The following is a 14,863-nucleotide window of genomic DNA, read 5'->3' as shown; positions in this document are numbered from 1 at the left end:
GGGGCGAGCTCGAGGCACAGGGAAACGTGTGTGTAAATAAATAAAAAATAATAGTTAGAAGAGAAAAAAAAAAAAAGACCTCGTTGCTCTCCCCATCGCCTCACACCTTTCTGAGGAATGAAATATTAGCTTGCATGAACCAATATCTTCTCCCAATCGCCTCACACCTCGTTTCCTCTCCTTTTCTTCCTCGTCAGCCATTCCGGTGTTGACGTTGCCATCAATAACCAGGTGAGAAAAAGAGAAAAAAGATTATGAAAGCAATAATGTACCAACGCCAATCCACTTAATATAGAATATTCCCACTATCCAGTTCACGAATTTTTACATTTTTTTTTTTGGATCACTGACAGATTTAATTCCCTTAACTATCACAGCCACACCGACACCTTTAAAACTAATCAAAGTATATTTGGCATCGAAATCACAACTCTTTCTATTAATGGTTGGACAATTAATCCTTTCCACTATATTTAGAGATGCTTTCATCCTTTAAATCTGCTCAATATACAGCTTATTCTCTATTAGGAGTCCTACCAAATGGCTGATGAAGAAGGTGATATGCCCTGACATCTTTCGTTTTGACTTCTTACTGTCATCCTTATATGATTCTTTATCATTTTCTTCATCCCTCTCCTCTTCTTTCAGGTTCTTCGATTCTGGATGACTCTCCGATCGAGCAAGTTCGGTTGACAGTCCCACCAACAGATGATAACACATTGCAGGTCTTGACATTCCGAACATGGCTTATCGGAATCCCCATTTGCATCCTCGAGTCCGTAAGTGCAGCATTATCCTTTTACCGACAGCAAATGTTCTATTTTTCACATGTCTGCATCAACATGATGGTGTTCATTGCTGGGAAACTAATGGCTAACATGCTACCGAACAAAGTGATAAGAATGCCATACACAAACTGGAGTTTCTCGTTGAATCCGGGACCCTTCAACTTGAAAGAACATGTGGTGACCTCCATGTTGGCCGGCACGGCAAGTGCTTCTGCCGGCTTTGAAATATTAACCATATCCAAGATCTTCTACCACAAGGATATCCCGTTACTGCCGGCCATGCTGCTGGTGCTATCGATTCAGGTGATTTCTTTTGTTATCATGAAATCGGTGTAAAAAAAATCATTAGTTATTCTTTAAAAGAGGTAATAATATGGTGCTGAATTCTTCGATTGTTTTAGTTAATTCTAGTTGATCTTTCCCTACTTCCTTTGAAGTAGTGACGACTTAAAATGACTTATGGTGTGTAGTTTCTCGGATATGGGTTTGCTGGCATATTCATGAAGTTGCTAGTGGACTCGCCTTATATGTGGTGGCCTTCGACTCTAGTAGACGTCTCCTTCTACAGGTGGCGTGCCTCTCCTCATAAACAATGCAAAAGATAAGAGACTTTTTATTTATTTAACATGTCTTCGTTGTTTGCACTCGCAGAGCATTACACGAGCCGGAGAAAAGAGCCAAAGGAAAATTGTCACGATATCAGTTTTTTGTCGTAGTCATCGTTGCAACTTTTACTTACAGTATTGTTCCTGTTTACCTTTTTCCTTCTATCACGGCTCTATCGTTCGTTTGTTGGATATGGAAAGACTCGATAACTGTGCAGCAAATTGGTTCTGGATTCAATGGATTAGGCATCGGGTCCTTTGCGTTGGATTGGATGACCATGTCATCCTACCTGAACAGTCCTCTGGCAGTTCCTGCATTTGTGGTGGTCAACATGATGGCCGGATTCATTCTTATTCTTTATGTTCTAATACCATTATCTTATTGGAATAATGCGTACGATGCCAAACGCTTTCCTATTTTTTCATCAAGTATTTTTGACATCGATGGGTAATTTTACAATGTGTCGCTGGTTTTAGATAAGAAGTCACTCACATTCAACGAAGAAACATACAACAATTATTCGAAATTATACTTCAGTGCCTCCCTTATGTATAGTTATGGTTTTACCTTGGCTAGTTTTACGTCAAGCATCTCTCATGTTGCTCTCTTCTATGGGAGGTAGGACCTGTAACTTTTTTTTTATCTTGTAAATAAATATTCATTGTAATGTTTGTTTTTGGTATAATTAGTGTGCTCTTGTTTTTATAGTTGAAATAATCCTTAGTCCTGATTTAGATACGTGTTATAATCTTGTTGGCTAATAGTTCTCTTCCGGTGTTAAGCAGATCACTATGGATACAATTTGTCAATTCATATCAGTGTCAAATGCAAGATGTTCACACGAGGTTGATGAAACAAAATTACGAGTCTATTCCCCGGTGGTGGTTCTACTCTCTACTCTTCTCCATGATGGGTTTTGCCATCTTGGTATGTGAAATATTTAGTGATCAACTTCAACTTCGCTATTGGGGAGTTGTATTAGCTTGTGCCTTGGTGTTCATATTTTTGCTTCCAGAAGGTGTCATGATGGCTACTACTAGTTCGGTAAGATGAATATTGAGTCATCGTATTCTCGTATATAGTTGTAGCTCAACGTTGTCAATATTTTTCTTCTAATCCAGCTTAATATAATAATTATAATTACTATATTGCAGGAATTTTCAATACAACTTTTATTAGAGATCATAATTGGGTACTTGCAGTCAGGTAAACCTATTGCAAATATTGCATTCACAACATACGGCTCTACTGCAATTAATACGGTAAAATATTTTACTATGGATATGAAGAGAGCATATTACATGAAGATTCCCCCAAAAGTAATGTTCTTCGTACAGGTATTTTCTGGACCACTTTGTTACATTAAGATACATCACAATTTATGTACCATATATTGACATATTTTTGCAAATCCAGATTTTGAATTTGCTAATATTATTATATTATATTTACTATCCTATATGTTTTTCTTTGTACGTAGATTTTAGGTAGTATACTAGCATGTGTGGTTAGCTTCAGTGTTGGATGGTGGGTCTTACACTCCATGAAAAATATATGTTATCCAGAATTATTACCCAAAGAAAGTCCTTGGAAAGAAGGTCATTCGCAATAGGAGTCACATGGGGTGTTATAGGTCCAATTAGAATGTTCTATCCTCATGGCACATACTCCATCATCTTCATCTTCATTATTATTGGACTCCTTGCACCAGTAGGAGTGTGGATGTTGTCGCGTGTATACCCAGAAAAAATATGGATAAAACTAATTAATTGGCCGGTTATATTCAGTGTTGGTACCATCGTGCCTCCTGGCACTCCGGTTAACGTTTGGTCATGGTTCATAATTGGTTTAATATTTAACTACTTTGTCTTCCGAATGTTCAAAGGATGGTGGGCATGTTATAATTATGTGTTATCAATCGGATTGGATCTTGGAGCAACTTTTTTGACGATTATTGTTACTCTTTTTCTTCAATTTCGAGGTATATATGGACCTGATTGGTGGGGGTTGGAGATGGATGACCATTGCCCCTTGGCTCATTGTCCTACAACACCAGGAGTTATCGTAAAAGGTTGTCTCGTGATCAATTAAGACTATCATTGAATTTGAGTGATCAATTAAGACCATCATTGAATTTGATCACTCCATTTGTCGGAGGGATATTATTGTTCATGGTTCAGTTGTTTAAAAATATAATTTTCTTTATTTCAGTTGTTAAAATAGATACTCTACCTGGTCAATCTCAATTGTTTTACAGAAAAGATTAAAAATGTCATGTTGTTTTTATGAAGATGATAAGCTTATATGGAGCAACAAAAACAAAAATTTTGATCTCGATAAACAATTCTACGATGTCCTTCATATTAACATTTGACAAAGAAGCATGCAACAAATACTCAAAATTGGAATTCACTTCTCGTAACGGTGTGGTGACACATTTTCTTTTCCACATCCCGATTGGTTTTGTTTTTCTGGGTATAGAGTAAAAAAATAAAAGGAGCTTTGAAAAAAATGAGGTGAGGTCTAAAGCTAACGTTACACTCCAATTTTTCATAAAAAAAGGTTTATGAGAAAGTGATTATTTTACTGTGCTAATTTTGTTTAGAAATTATTATTCCTCTAATCCTGCCTATTTTTTATTAACCTATCAAATCTCAGCGACACATTCATTTGTGTGTCTTCGTGTCCCAAAGATACACGTGCATGTTTTGTTCAACCAAGAATATCTATCATTTAATAAAATAATATAATAACATCAAAATAAAATATTTATATGAAAATTACCTATACAAGAAACTATTTATTCATCATTATAAGTGTTAGGATAAAAAGTCGTTGATATCTTAGTCAGCTCGACGTTATCTGGACTCGTATGAGTAAGGTTATTCGAGGTGCCTCCAAGATAGAAACGTCGAGCTCATGAGGTGTTTCTAACACAAAAATCGAGGTCACGAGAGATTTTTCAACTCGATCCTTTTAATACTCAAGTTAATAACTCGAGATGAATGTGGGTGTGAATACTCAAAAGAAGGAAAAGACCCCCTTATCATGTGGGTGAGGCTCATTCCTTCATTTGAGCCTCTAGGGCCTTATTAGAAGTCTTCTCTAATTTGTCCTTATTTCTTATAGAATGAATTAGTTCTCGAGTCCCTTTAGTCCTAGCGTCGGTTCTACAAAAGATCGATCTACCACCATTCTGCTCTTTCTCCTCAAGTTATGATGTCTCTTATATCTCGTACAGGCTTCTTTTGATCTATTGGTCGTTAGACAATTGAGGTCCACACTCCGCCTTTCAACAGCCCAAGAGCAGAGAAGGTCCTAACCTCTCCTTTGTTAGGGGAGGTAGTTTCTGTCAACACGAAGGTTCGTGGAGACTTAAAATAAAAAAGCTCACATGACTATGATTTAGTGATGCACCACTCTTATATTACTTACGATCTAAGTATTTCATCCTGATTGAGTTCGATTTTCAAGTCCCCTAACCTTGTCAGCGTCCATTTGACCTCACACCCGTGTCATCTTGCTTATCCTATAACACTCTAGAGATGGGACTTTGTCTTCCCATCTATTTGGTGATAGTATTTTACCTATAATGGTGAAAGATATAGCTCTCTTAAATGGTATTCAACTCATGACACTAATAGTGTTTAACGAAGAATATTGGTGTACTGAAATTATTGTGACCCGTAAACATTTTGCTGCACCACACCGCCACCATCTATGGGGAGGTGGCCTACCTCCTCGACCTCCGCGTCTCCCCCTCTCGCCGATGACTCTCATCACCCGTTAATCTCCCCCACCAAACCAATCACTGTATTTAATACTAATCTAATCGAGTGGCTTCCTTAGGCGAAGGGGGATCGCACTGAAGCTGGTGCAGAGGTTGGAGGAGTGGTCTATGGAGAAGGGGGCGACGTATGCGTACATGGCTACGGAGAAGGATGACGCGTCTTTCCGCCTCTTCACCGGGCGGTGCGGTTACTCCAACTTTCGCACCCCCGCCAACCTGGTGCACCCCCCATGGTAGCCCACCACCTTCCCCTCCCCCTCCCCACACGCGTCGCCATCCGCCGCTGCACACCCACGAAAACAACCGTCATCACGGTGGAGGCACCTACCCGGGAACATCATCTTCTTATTGATGGAAAGATGTGGGACTCGGAGGTACCACCATTGGGAGTCGATCGGAATGGGCCAATTCCGACCATGGTGGTACACCCAAAGCTACATGATTCGCATCTGCCTACATCTCGCCGTCATCACCATCACCCAGGCGATGTGCACCCACCATCACCATCATTAATTGGGTGGTGCGTGACACATCTGCCGCATAAGGATGATGATGCGCCGTTACCCATACTTACCGTCCACACAGCTCCCTTGTTGGGGCGAAGCTCGCATCTAAATTACATAATATATGGCGCTATTCGTGCCACGCTGCCCTGCTCTGCTTACACAGGAAGTAAGCAGAGGGACCACGCAGCTATAGTTGCCATTTCCATTTGGAAATTCAACCCCTGTTCCTGTGCTTCTCTTACAGCTATGTATATGCACACTGCTCTCTTTCTCTCTCTCTCAATCTGGTCTTTTTCTGTTCTCTCTCTGTGACTGATGAGCTGCTGCTATATATAAAATGAGGGAGGGAGAGAGTAACCGCACCTCCACACCTCGTCCCAACTACTGAATGAGCCCCATACCTTACCCTTCCTATCTCTTTTCTCTCAACCCACCATTGATGCCCTTCAATTCATGCCAACTACTCTCTTCCGAAGAAAGAGACAAGTTCCACTGCCATCACTTTCCCTACTTGGGAAACACACATACATATGTGAAGACATAAGCTGCAGCGGCATGTTTCTATTTGTTCTTCTTTTGCTTGCTGCCTACTAAGTGATCGAGCCTAGTGACTGGACAAAGGGAGAAACAATTGCATCATCCCTCACCTTCGCGACCGTCATAATTGGCCGCCATATAAGGATGGTGGAGTTTATGGCGGTCGTGGTGATCAGGGGGTACGACGCGTAGCGGGACCCGGGGGGAGCGGATGTGGGAGGTGGGGTAAAGCAGCACTGACATGTTCGCCACTCCCCTTCCTTCCTCATGCTCGTCCGTATTCTTATTCTCCTCAGTAAGTATGCGTATGCGAAGAAGCACAATCATAATATTAATAAAGGTGGCGGAGATGGTTAGCCGGCCGGAGAAGAAGATCGTTGGGCTTGTGTGCATGACTGTGGCCTGAGGCACCCCCTTGCCTTATTATTACCCTCACCCTCGAAGAAGGACACCGTGACGTCGTCGACGCCGCCCCTAGGCACCTTTCTCGCCGTCCCTCCTTCGCCCGTGGTCCCGTGATCTCTCCCACCCGTGAATGACCGTGCGTGCACCCTGTCCCGCAGCAGCTTTATTCCTTTATATCTGCTCAAAATACAACTTACTATCTCTAATAGGAGTCCTACCAAATGATCGATGAAGAAGGTGATATGCCCCTGACATCTTTCGTTTTGACTTCTTACTGTCATCCTTATTAAAAAAATTCTTTTTCAATTTCTTCCTCCCTCTCCTCTTCTTTCAGGTTCGATTCTGGATGACTCTCCGATCGAGCAAGTTCGGTTGACAGTCCCACCAACAGATGATAACACATTGCAGGGTCCGTAATTGCAGCATTATCTTCTTACCGACAGCAAATGTTCGATTTACCACAAGTCTGCATCAACATCATCGTGCTCATCGTTGGGAAACTAATGGCTAATATGCTACCAAACAAAGTGGTGAGGATGCCATACACAAACTGGAGTTTCTCGTTGAATCCGGGACCCTTCAACTTGAAAGAACATGTGGTGACCACCATGCTGGCTGGCACGGAAAGTGCTTCTGTCGGCTTTGAAATATTATCCATGTCCAAGATCTTCTACCACAAGGATATCACATTACTGCCGGCCATGCTGCTGGTGCTATCGATTCAGGTGATTTCTGATGATTTTGTTAGTTGGTTAATTCTGATGATTTCTGATGATTTTGTTAGTTATAAAGAAAAGGTAATAAATAATATGGTTGATGGTTTAGTTAGTTAATTCCAATTGATCTTTCCTTACTTCTGGTCAAGAAGTAACGGCTTTTAAATGCCCTTATGGTGTATAGTTTCTCGGATATGGGTTTGCTGGCATATTCACGAAGTTGCTAGTAGACGTATCCTTCTATAGGTGGCGTGCTAGTCCACCCTATATGTGGTAGCCTTTGACTCTAGTAGACGTATCCTTCTACAGGTGGCGTGTCTACACGAAGTTTCTCGGCTTTTAAATGCCCTTATGGACTCACCCTATATGTGGTGGCCTTCGACTCTAGTAGACGTATCCTTCTACAGGTGGCGTACCTCTCCTTGTAAACAATGCAAAAGACATGAGACTTTTAATTTATTTATTTAACATGTCTTCGTTGTTTTCACTCGCAGAGCGTTACACGAGCCGGAGAAAAGAGTCAAGGGAAAATAACATAATTTTCCTTGTTTCAGTTGTTAAAATAGATACTTTGCTTGTTCAATCTCATTTTTTTAAGAAAAATTAAAAAATATCATATTATTTTTATTACGAACATAAGGGATCCCATCACTTTTATACGGTGCAACAAAAACAAAATTTTTGATAAAGAAGCATGCAATAAATACTCAAAAATGGAATTCACTTCTCCTAATGGTTTGGTGACAAAGAAGCAAGCAATAAATACTCAAAAATATTATTCCTCTAATCCTGTTTTTTTTTTTAATCTTGCTTAACCTATCGGATTTCAGCAACACCGACTTAGTAAAACAATATAATAACATCAAAATAAGATATTTAGATGAAAACAACCCGTACAAGAAGCTATTTATTTATCATTACAAGTAAACCCACGGAAGGCATTCATTTGTCATTATAAGCCCATGGTTATTAATCTTGAATTACTATTTTTTTAAAAAAAATATTGAATTATCGTTGAGATTAGCAATACAAGTCTAAAAGACTGTAAATGACTAATCTCATCGAGTTTAACAAGATAACGTTTCACCCATCCCATATATATAAGGGCTAAATTGAAAATGCATATTTACAAATCTCATCGAGTTTAGCAATTCAGCTTTTCACCGCACAACACTCTAACACTCGGTATTTCCCTCAGGGGTACATATAATATTAGTGTTCTCAACACCACTAAAAGGAAAAATAATAGCTCAATTTATTCTCTTGTAGCAAAGCGAATACGTAGAAACGCGAACATGAGTATGTACATAAGAAGGGGTAAAATTAGACGTACATATTTATTGATATAAATTAGTACATAACATGTACATAAGAAGGAAGGGGTCCTTCGAACAACCTATCATGACACTTCTTTCATATTTTACTTCATAGATGGGGTGATTTCAGTTAGTAGCTTCGACCACTTCGATGGAGTGCTACACAAACTCAATGAGCAAAACAAGGGATTACATATAAGAAACATAGTTTACTTCTAAGATTGATAATTAACCAGCATGTTGATAAGAATTGGATATTAGCCTTCGCAGGTGGAGAAGCGTACTTGGATGTGATCTCAACATGGTGCTAACTCAAAGATGCAAGTCCGTAAAAGCTTGATACATACGTCACATGTATCACCCTAGTGATGTGGAGACGCAACAAAAGCAAGACAAGAGATTTGGTTTAGAGTATGCCTTCCTATATGCAGCAAGAACATATCTCAAAAAATAAAGATTTGAATAAACAAATGCCTCTAAAAGGCAAGATCTTCGTTATCTTTCTGAGTTCAATGGCTTTCTCAACTTGCTAAATTCCCAAAAGAATGTGCCTCAAGACCTACCTTATCTACAAGAAGAATTAAGTGTAGTTTACCATGAATGAAAGATATATTAAGATTTTTTTTATGATGACCATCCCTTCATTCATATTATTTGATTTTTTTAAACCCAATATATCTACTCAAGTTCTTGTAATTATGCTTCAAGAACTAACTGTTTTCTACCTCCTGGAGAGCTATATATGTTTTAGCAATTCCACCTATCATCATAATGATTAAATGATTTTGACTTTTGCTTGAGCTATTGGTTTGATATAAAACCAAAACAATTTTATTGACTCCTCTTGATTGATTCTTTCCCACGAGCAATCTCAATCAAGGAATTCAAAGTAGGATCAATGAGACCAACACATCAATTACTTATTTGTTATATATATATATATATATATATATATATATATATATATATATATATATATATATTCTTTATTATTGGACTCCTTGTACCAATGATTGTATAGATGAAAATATGGGAAAGATCAATTAATTGATCAGTTATATTCTGCGTGGATTAGTCTGTCGATTAACGTTTGGTCTTAGTTCATTTATTGGTATAATATTTAATTGTTTCATCTTTTGAAGATCCAAAGTAGGATGGTTATGTTATAATTGCGTTATTAGTCTAATTAAATTATACTCTCATACATATGATCAAAAGTATAATGAGTTATTATTCTGTATTCGAATCAAAGTGATAAGCTGAGGAAAATTATGCATATTTTGAATATGGTTCCTAGTCAATCAATTCCATCAGCTTCTTTTGTATTATGGACTGATAGGATACTCAACTTGAAACATTGCATATTGTCCTAAAAATATATGGATCTTCAATTCAAATTAAAGAAATTTAGATTTAATGATTATTTATAAATATTTTATTATTTATCCATAAAACTTTAAATGTATATATATTTTATTACTCTAATTATAGTATGAAAATAATTGAATCTAATAATGAAGAATTTCTAGAAAATAACAAATATTGACAACGTTGGGCTACATCCATATACTGAGTATACGATGACTCAATATTCATCTTACCGAACTAGTAGTAGCCATCATGACACCTTCTGGAAGCAAAAATATGAACATCAAGGCACAAGCTAATACAACTCCCCAATAGCGAAGTTGAAGTTGATCGCTAAATATTTCACATACCAAGATGGTAAAACCCATCATGGAGAAGAGTAGAGAGTAGAACCACCAGCGGGGAATAGACTCGTAATTTTGTTTCATCAACCTCGTGTGAACATCTTGCATTTGACACTGATATGAATTGACAAATTGTAGCCATAGTGATCTGCTTAACACCAGAAGAGAACTATCAGCCAACAAGATTATAACACGTAACTAAATCAGGAGAAAGGTAATTATTTCAACTATAAAAACAATAGCACACTAATTGTACCAAAAACAAACATTACAATGAATATTTATTTACAAGAAAAAAAAAGTTACAGTTCCTACCTCCCATAGAAGAGAGCAACATGAGAGATGCTTGACGTAAAACAAGCCATGGTAAAATAATAACTATACATAAGGGAGGCACTGAAGTATAATTTCGAATAATTGTTATATGCTTCTTCGTTGAATGTGAGTGACTTCTCATCTAAAATCTGGGACACATTGTAAAATTGCCCATCGATGTCAAAAATACTTGATGAAAAAATAGGAAAGCGTTTGGCATCGTAAGCATTATTTCAATAAGATAATGGTACTAGAACATAAAAAATAAGAATGAATCCGGACACCACATCGTAAGCTTAATGAACTATTGTTACCTGGCAGCAAAAATTGTAATAAAAAAAATAAAGAGGCTTGTAACTTTTAATAGTCATGATAGCATTTCCATTTATTTTTAACAACCAAGTCAGTAATAATTAGTAAAAGGGCACCACATGCTCCATGCCAATACAAAGTCTGGGAACACAGCCTTGTCACTAAAAGCAAAAAAATTATGTGATCCAATAACTGGCCCCAGGCTGCAAGGGAGCAACCTCAGTGTGGCATTAAAGTTGCCAATACATTCCATATTTCCGAAATCTTTAAGTAGAAGATGACTGGACATTTGAAACCAAGAATGGTTGAGGCACAGTACAGGCCTTTTAACTTTCAGTAGTCATAAGTAGAGTCATCAATTTTTACAATCAGGAAAATACAACATATTAGTTATGGTTAATACACAACCAATGGTGTTTATTAGCATCAACAAAAAAATACAAACTAAACAGTTAATCAGTAAGGAACCAGTAATAACCTCTATCAACACCTTTCTGTCTTTTCTCATTACATAAATTTGTTAGATAAGCCGTTTAAACATGCTGCAGAATCAGAACCACCAACGAACAATATGCAATAACGACAAATAGGATGTTGATATGATGGCTCTTAGTAATATACACCTCAAGGATAACAAGCTTATATAAACCTAGTAACAGTATATTACAAGGAAAATAAACAAGCAACATAAAAATTCAAATCTATAATGTCTAGTACCTACCTCTGTTGTGAACATCTAAAATTTAATTGAGTACAAAGCTTAATTATTATATAACTACGAAGGCATAAATGAACACATAAGCTCATTTTATTAAAGAAACACTCCAGACACAAGATTTGACAAGGTTCAAAAAAAAAAACAAGAACATGGAAAAAGGAAGTACAATCCTAACTGCCATGTTTAATTATATATGAATTCATAACCTATGCAAAGGAAACAAATGCAAATTTCATGAACATTAAAGCCCTAACTAGATCAAATGTAGACTCCATGGATCGAGATAAGAAAGCATCACTAAATTCTTAAGGTGTTCCCTGTATCTTTCTGTTTTTATGCAAATTATTTTTAGGGCAAGTTCATGAGTTATATACATGCATACACTAGATATATAGCCTTTGCGCTTGTGAGGAGGTGACTCGAATATTCAGAAGATCTCCAAAATTTTTGAAAAGCATGCACAAATCTGACTTGTTATCTCCATTTTTTAAACAATGTTTTGGAGCTTTAAGCTCAAACATTCCTCCAGTTGCCAGAATGTAAAATTGTAAAGCACTATCAGTGAAAAGTTTGACATAAAATGTGCTAAACAAACTGAACTAGATTTTATCAGATATTGATGTGATGATTGTGTAGCAATTGCATACTGATGCTAAATTTATTCACGCACGTCTAGTTTTCAGTAATATCATGTTCATCTCCAAGTAATTTTTTAATTTCTAGGGTATTAATCAGAAAGGATAATGAGTTTGGTCATTGATAATGCAAGCCTGTTTTAGGTTTTGCTTTGCATATTTAACCTGCTATTAGAAAAGTATTGCTTACATCCAAATATGAGGTTCAGATTCATCTCGCCATCTCCTGTAAGCACATTGTGAAGAGAGATCAAAACTCTTTTAGATGCATTGCAAACAATTTTTTGCTTACAAGCAAGGTTTGACATGCCGAAGCATACTGCTCGGTATGGGCGGTACGAGGTCCGATAAAGGATCGATACGGGTAGTACATCAATACACCCCCATTATATGATGTGTTAGTACACTTGGTATAATTCGGTATAGCTCGGTATGTATCATACTGACAACTGGTCAATACATCGGTACAGATCGATAATGTGAACCATGCTTGTAAGCACGAGGGAATTTTTCTAAAACATACACCAAAATTTTAGTTATGTTGTGCTTTGATAATTTTAGAAAGTTTTTTGTGGATTATTAAACCTCTATTAATGAAGACTAAATAATATTAAAACAACTCAACTTGGCACTATATCATTTGTTAAACACAAAAATGGCCTTGGCACAGAAGAATCAAAACTTGTTAGACATTGAGGTTGCTCCACTATGACATGGGTGTTGACATAAGGTGGTTGAAGAACATTTTCCAAAAACTGTATGCAGGACATACAGCAGCAGACCTGCCCAGAATTGAAATGAAATACTGAAAGGATGTTGATCCAGGCTAAATCAAGATGGTAAAGGAGAAAATGAATCGGTCCAAAACTAAATAAATTGAGACATAAAAGTTTGTGATAATGTTATGAACATGAAAAAAATGAAATGAGTATTACAGTTGCTAATAACTAAAGAAAGGATTGGTTAGAAGCTTGAATAATTAAAGAACAATATGCAAAAATATTTGGTAATTAGAGATATTATATTCTGAGACATGTCAGCAAGAACCATGCAAAAAGAAGTCCAACACAAAATTAGATCAAACAGATTAGGTACAAACAAAAAAGTTCCTGAATTATGGATGGAGTATACGATTAGAGATCCAACAATTTCAGTTGAATCACCCAAAAATATCAACTCCTAATATATTAGATGAAACTTGGAATGAGCCAGAGAAGGCTGTGAATGAGGACAAATAGAAACAAACAGTGAAAGGTATAAAATTGAAATAAATTTATGCTCGAGATAAACCAGCACCAGAGGACTTCTGAACATGTTTAAAAAATTAAATTTTTGCCCCATCAACTGGTCGATCCATCAAAGGATCAATCTGCTGCTCAACCATGGTCCAAGGTTAGGCATTGAAATTTATCATCAGATTATTAAGCCAATGCAGCTGATGATATTCAATTATCTAAATCAAGAAGGCATATACTTTAAACTGATGCAATTTAACTTGTAATAAAGGACACAGAAGACAAATTCAAACTCTGAAAAATAAAATAAATGAAATTAGCAGCAACTAAGATCTATTCTTAACTTTTAGTTGCTAGAAGCCAGCCAAATCTTCATGAGTTTTTGTAAGTAAATAAAGTTACAGACAGATCAACAAAGAGATTTAGATCATTATGCCTTAAGACAAATCCAAATCACTAAAGTCACCAAATCGTCATGAGAAATTCCATGAAAAAGAAAGATATTACATTTAAATAGTGAAACAGAACATTACCTGATCCTCTCCATCAAGCAAGCTAGATTCTGAAGAATTTTGCAGAGACTGCAAGCTCAAATGTTTTGGCGATGCTAAACCACCTGGAAAACACAATTAAATTGTCTTTTATATAAAAAGGTTTATGTAAAAAAGATCATCCATGCATATGTTCAAAGTTGAAGGTACAAATCACGACCCAATTAATTGTTCCACCCAAATGATCATGGCAATAAACTGATCTATTATAGTATAGCTGTAATTGATCATTTGTTGCATCACATAACAGTGGAATTGTAGCAAGGAAGAGCTTACTCACCTCCATTCTTGAAATCAGCATCTTCATCATCATCTAGGGGCACTTCATCCTCAAAATCATCCTTGTCAGAGGAATGTGGCTGATCAACTGTAGTATCATCTTCCTCGTCATCGGACAAATTGTATTTGCTAGTTCTTTTCAACTTTAACTAAATAGATAGAGTAATACAACTAACATCAGATTTGAGCATATATTCGCTAATTTCCATTCACTGCTTTCTACTCTAATGATCAGACCAAAATATATGAAGAAAATCATGAAAGACTGAAATAAATATAAAGTAAATCCAAAAGCATGAATACCATTTTGAAAGAGTAGAGCTTCCATGCAAAATGGAAATTTTAACTCAGTCGATCTATCTTCTTTGGAAACCCTCACAAAAAGATGCAATTGCCTCAAAGGAATACTCTTCAACTTTAGAAACAAAAAACGCAAAGTAAC

At 36.9% G+C, this 14,863-nt stretch overlaps 1 protein-coding gene across 6 annotated transcripts in view; it reads right to left on the bottom strand.

The window, feature by feature from the left end:
• LOC135675550 (uncharacterized) overlaps positions 1-14,863 on the bottom strand; it is a 104,709-nt gene that overhangs the window by 76,251 nt on the left and 13,595 nt on the right. For 3 of the 6 annotated variants that reach the window (XM_065185828.1, XM_065185829.1, XM_065185830.1), the window contains 3 exons: positions 14,423-14,570; positions 14,125-14,207; positions 10,299-10,524 (listed from right to left, as the gene is read on the bottom strand). In XM_065185828.1, coding sequence (XP_065041900.1) covers positions 10,375-10,524; positions 14,125-14,207; positions 14,423-14,570 — 381 coding nt within the window. In that variant the 3' untranslated portion in view covers positions 10,299-10,374. Of the gene's footprint in view, positions 1-10,265; positions 10,525-14,124; positions 14,208-14,422; positions 14,571-14,724; positions 14,785-14,863 lie in introns of those variants that run through there. The other 3 variants (XR_010513911.1, XM_065185827.1, XR_010513910.1) reach the window with 3 other exon arrangements.

The sequence above is a fragment of the Musa acuminata genome, chromosome BXJ1-6 (genome assembly GCF_036884655.1).
Source record: "Musa acuminata AAA Group cultivar baxijiao chromosome BXJ1-6, Cavendish_Baxijiao_AAA, whole genome shotgun sequence".
Taxonomy (NCBI): Eukaryota; Viridiplantae; Streptophyta; class Magnoliopsida; order Zingiberales; family Musaceae; genus Musa; species Musa acuminata.
This window is presented reverse-complemented; position numbering and strand designations above follow the sequence as displayed.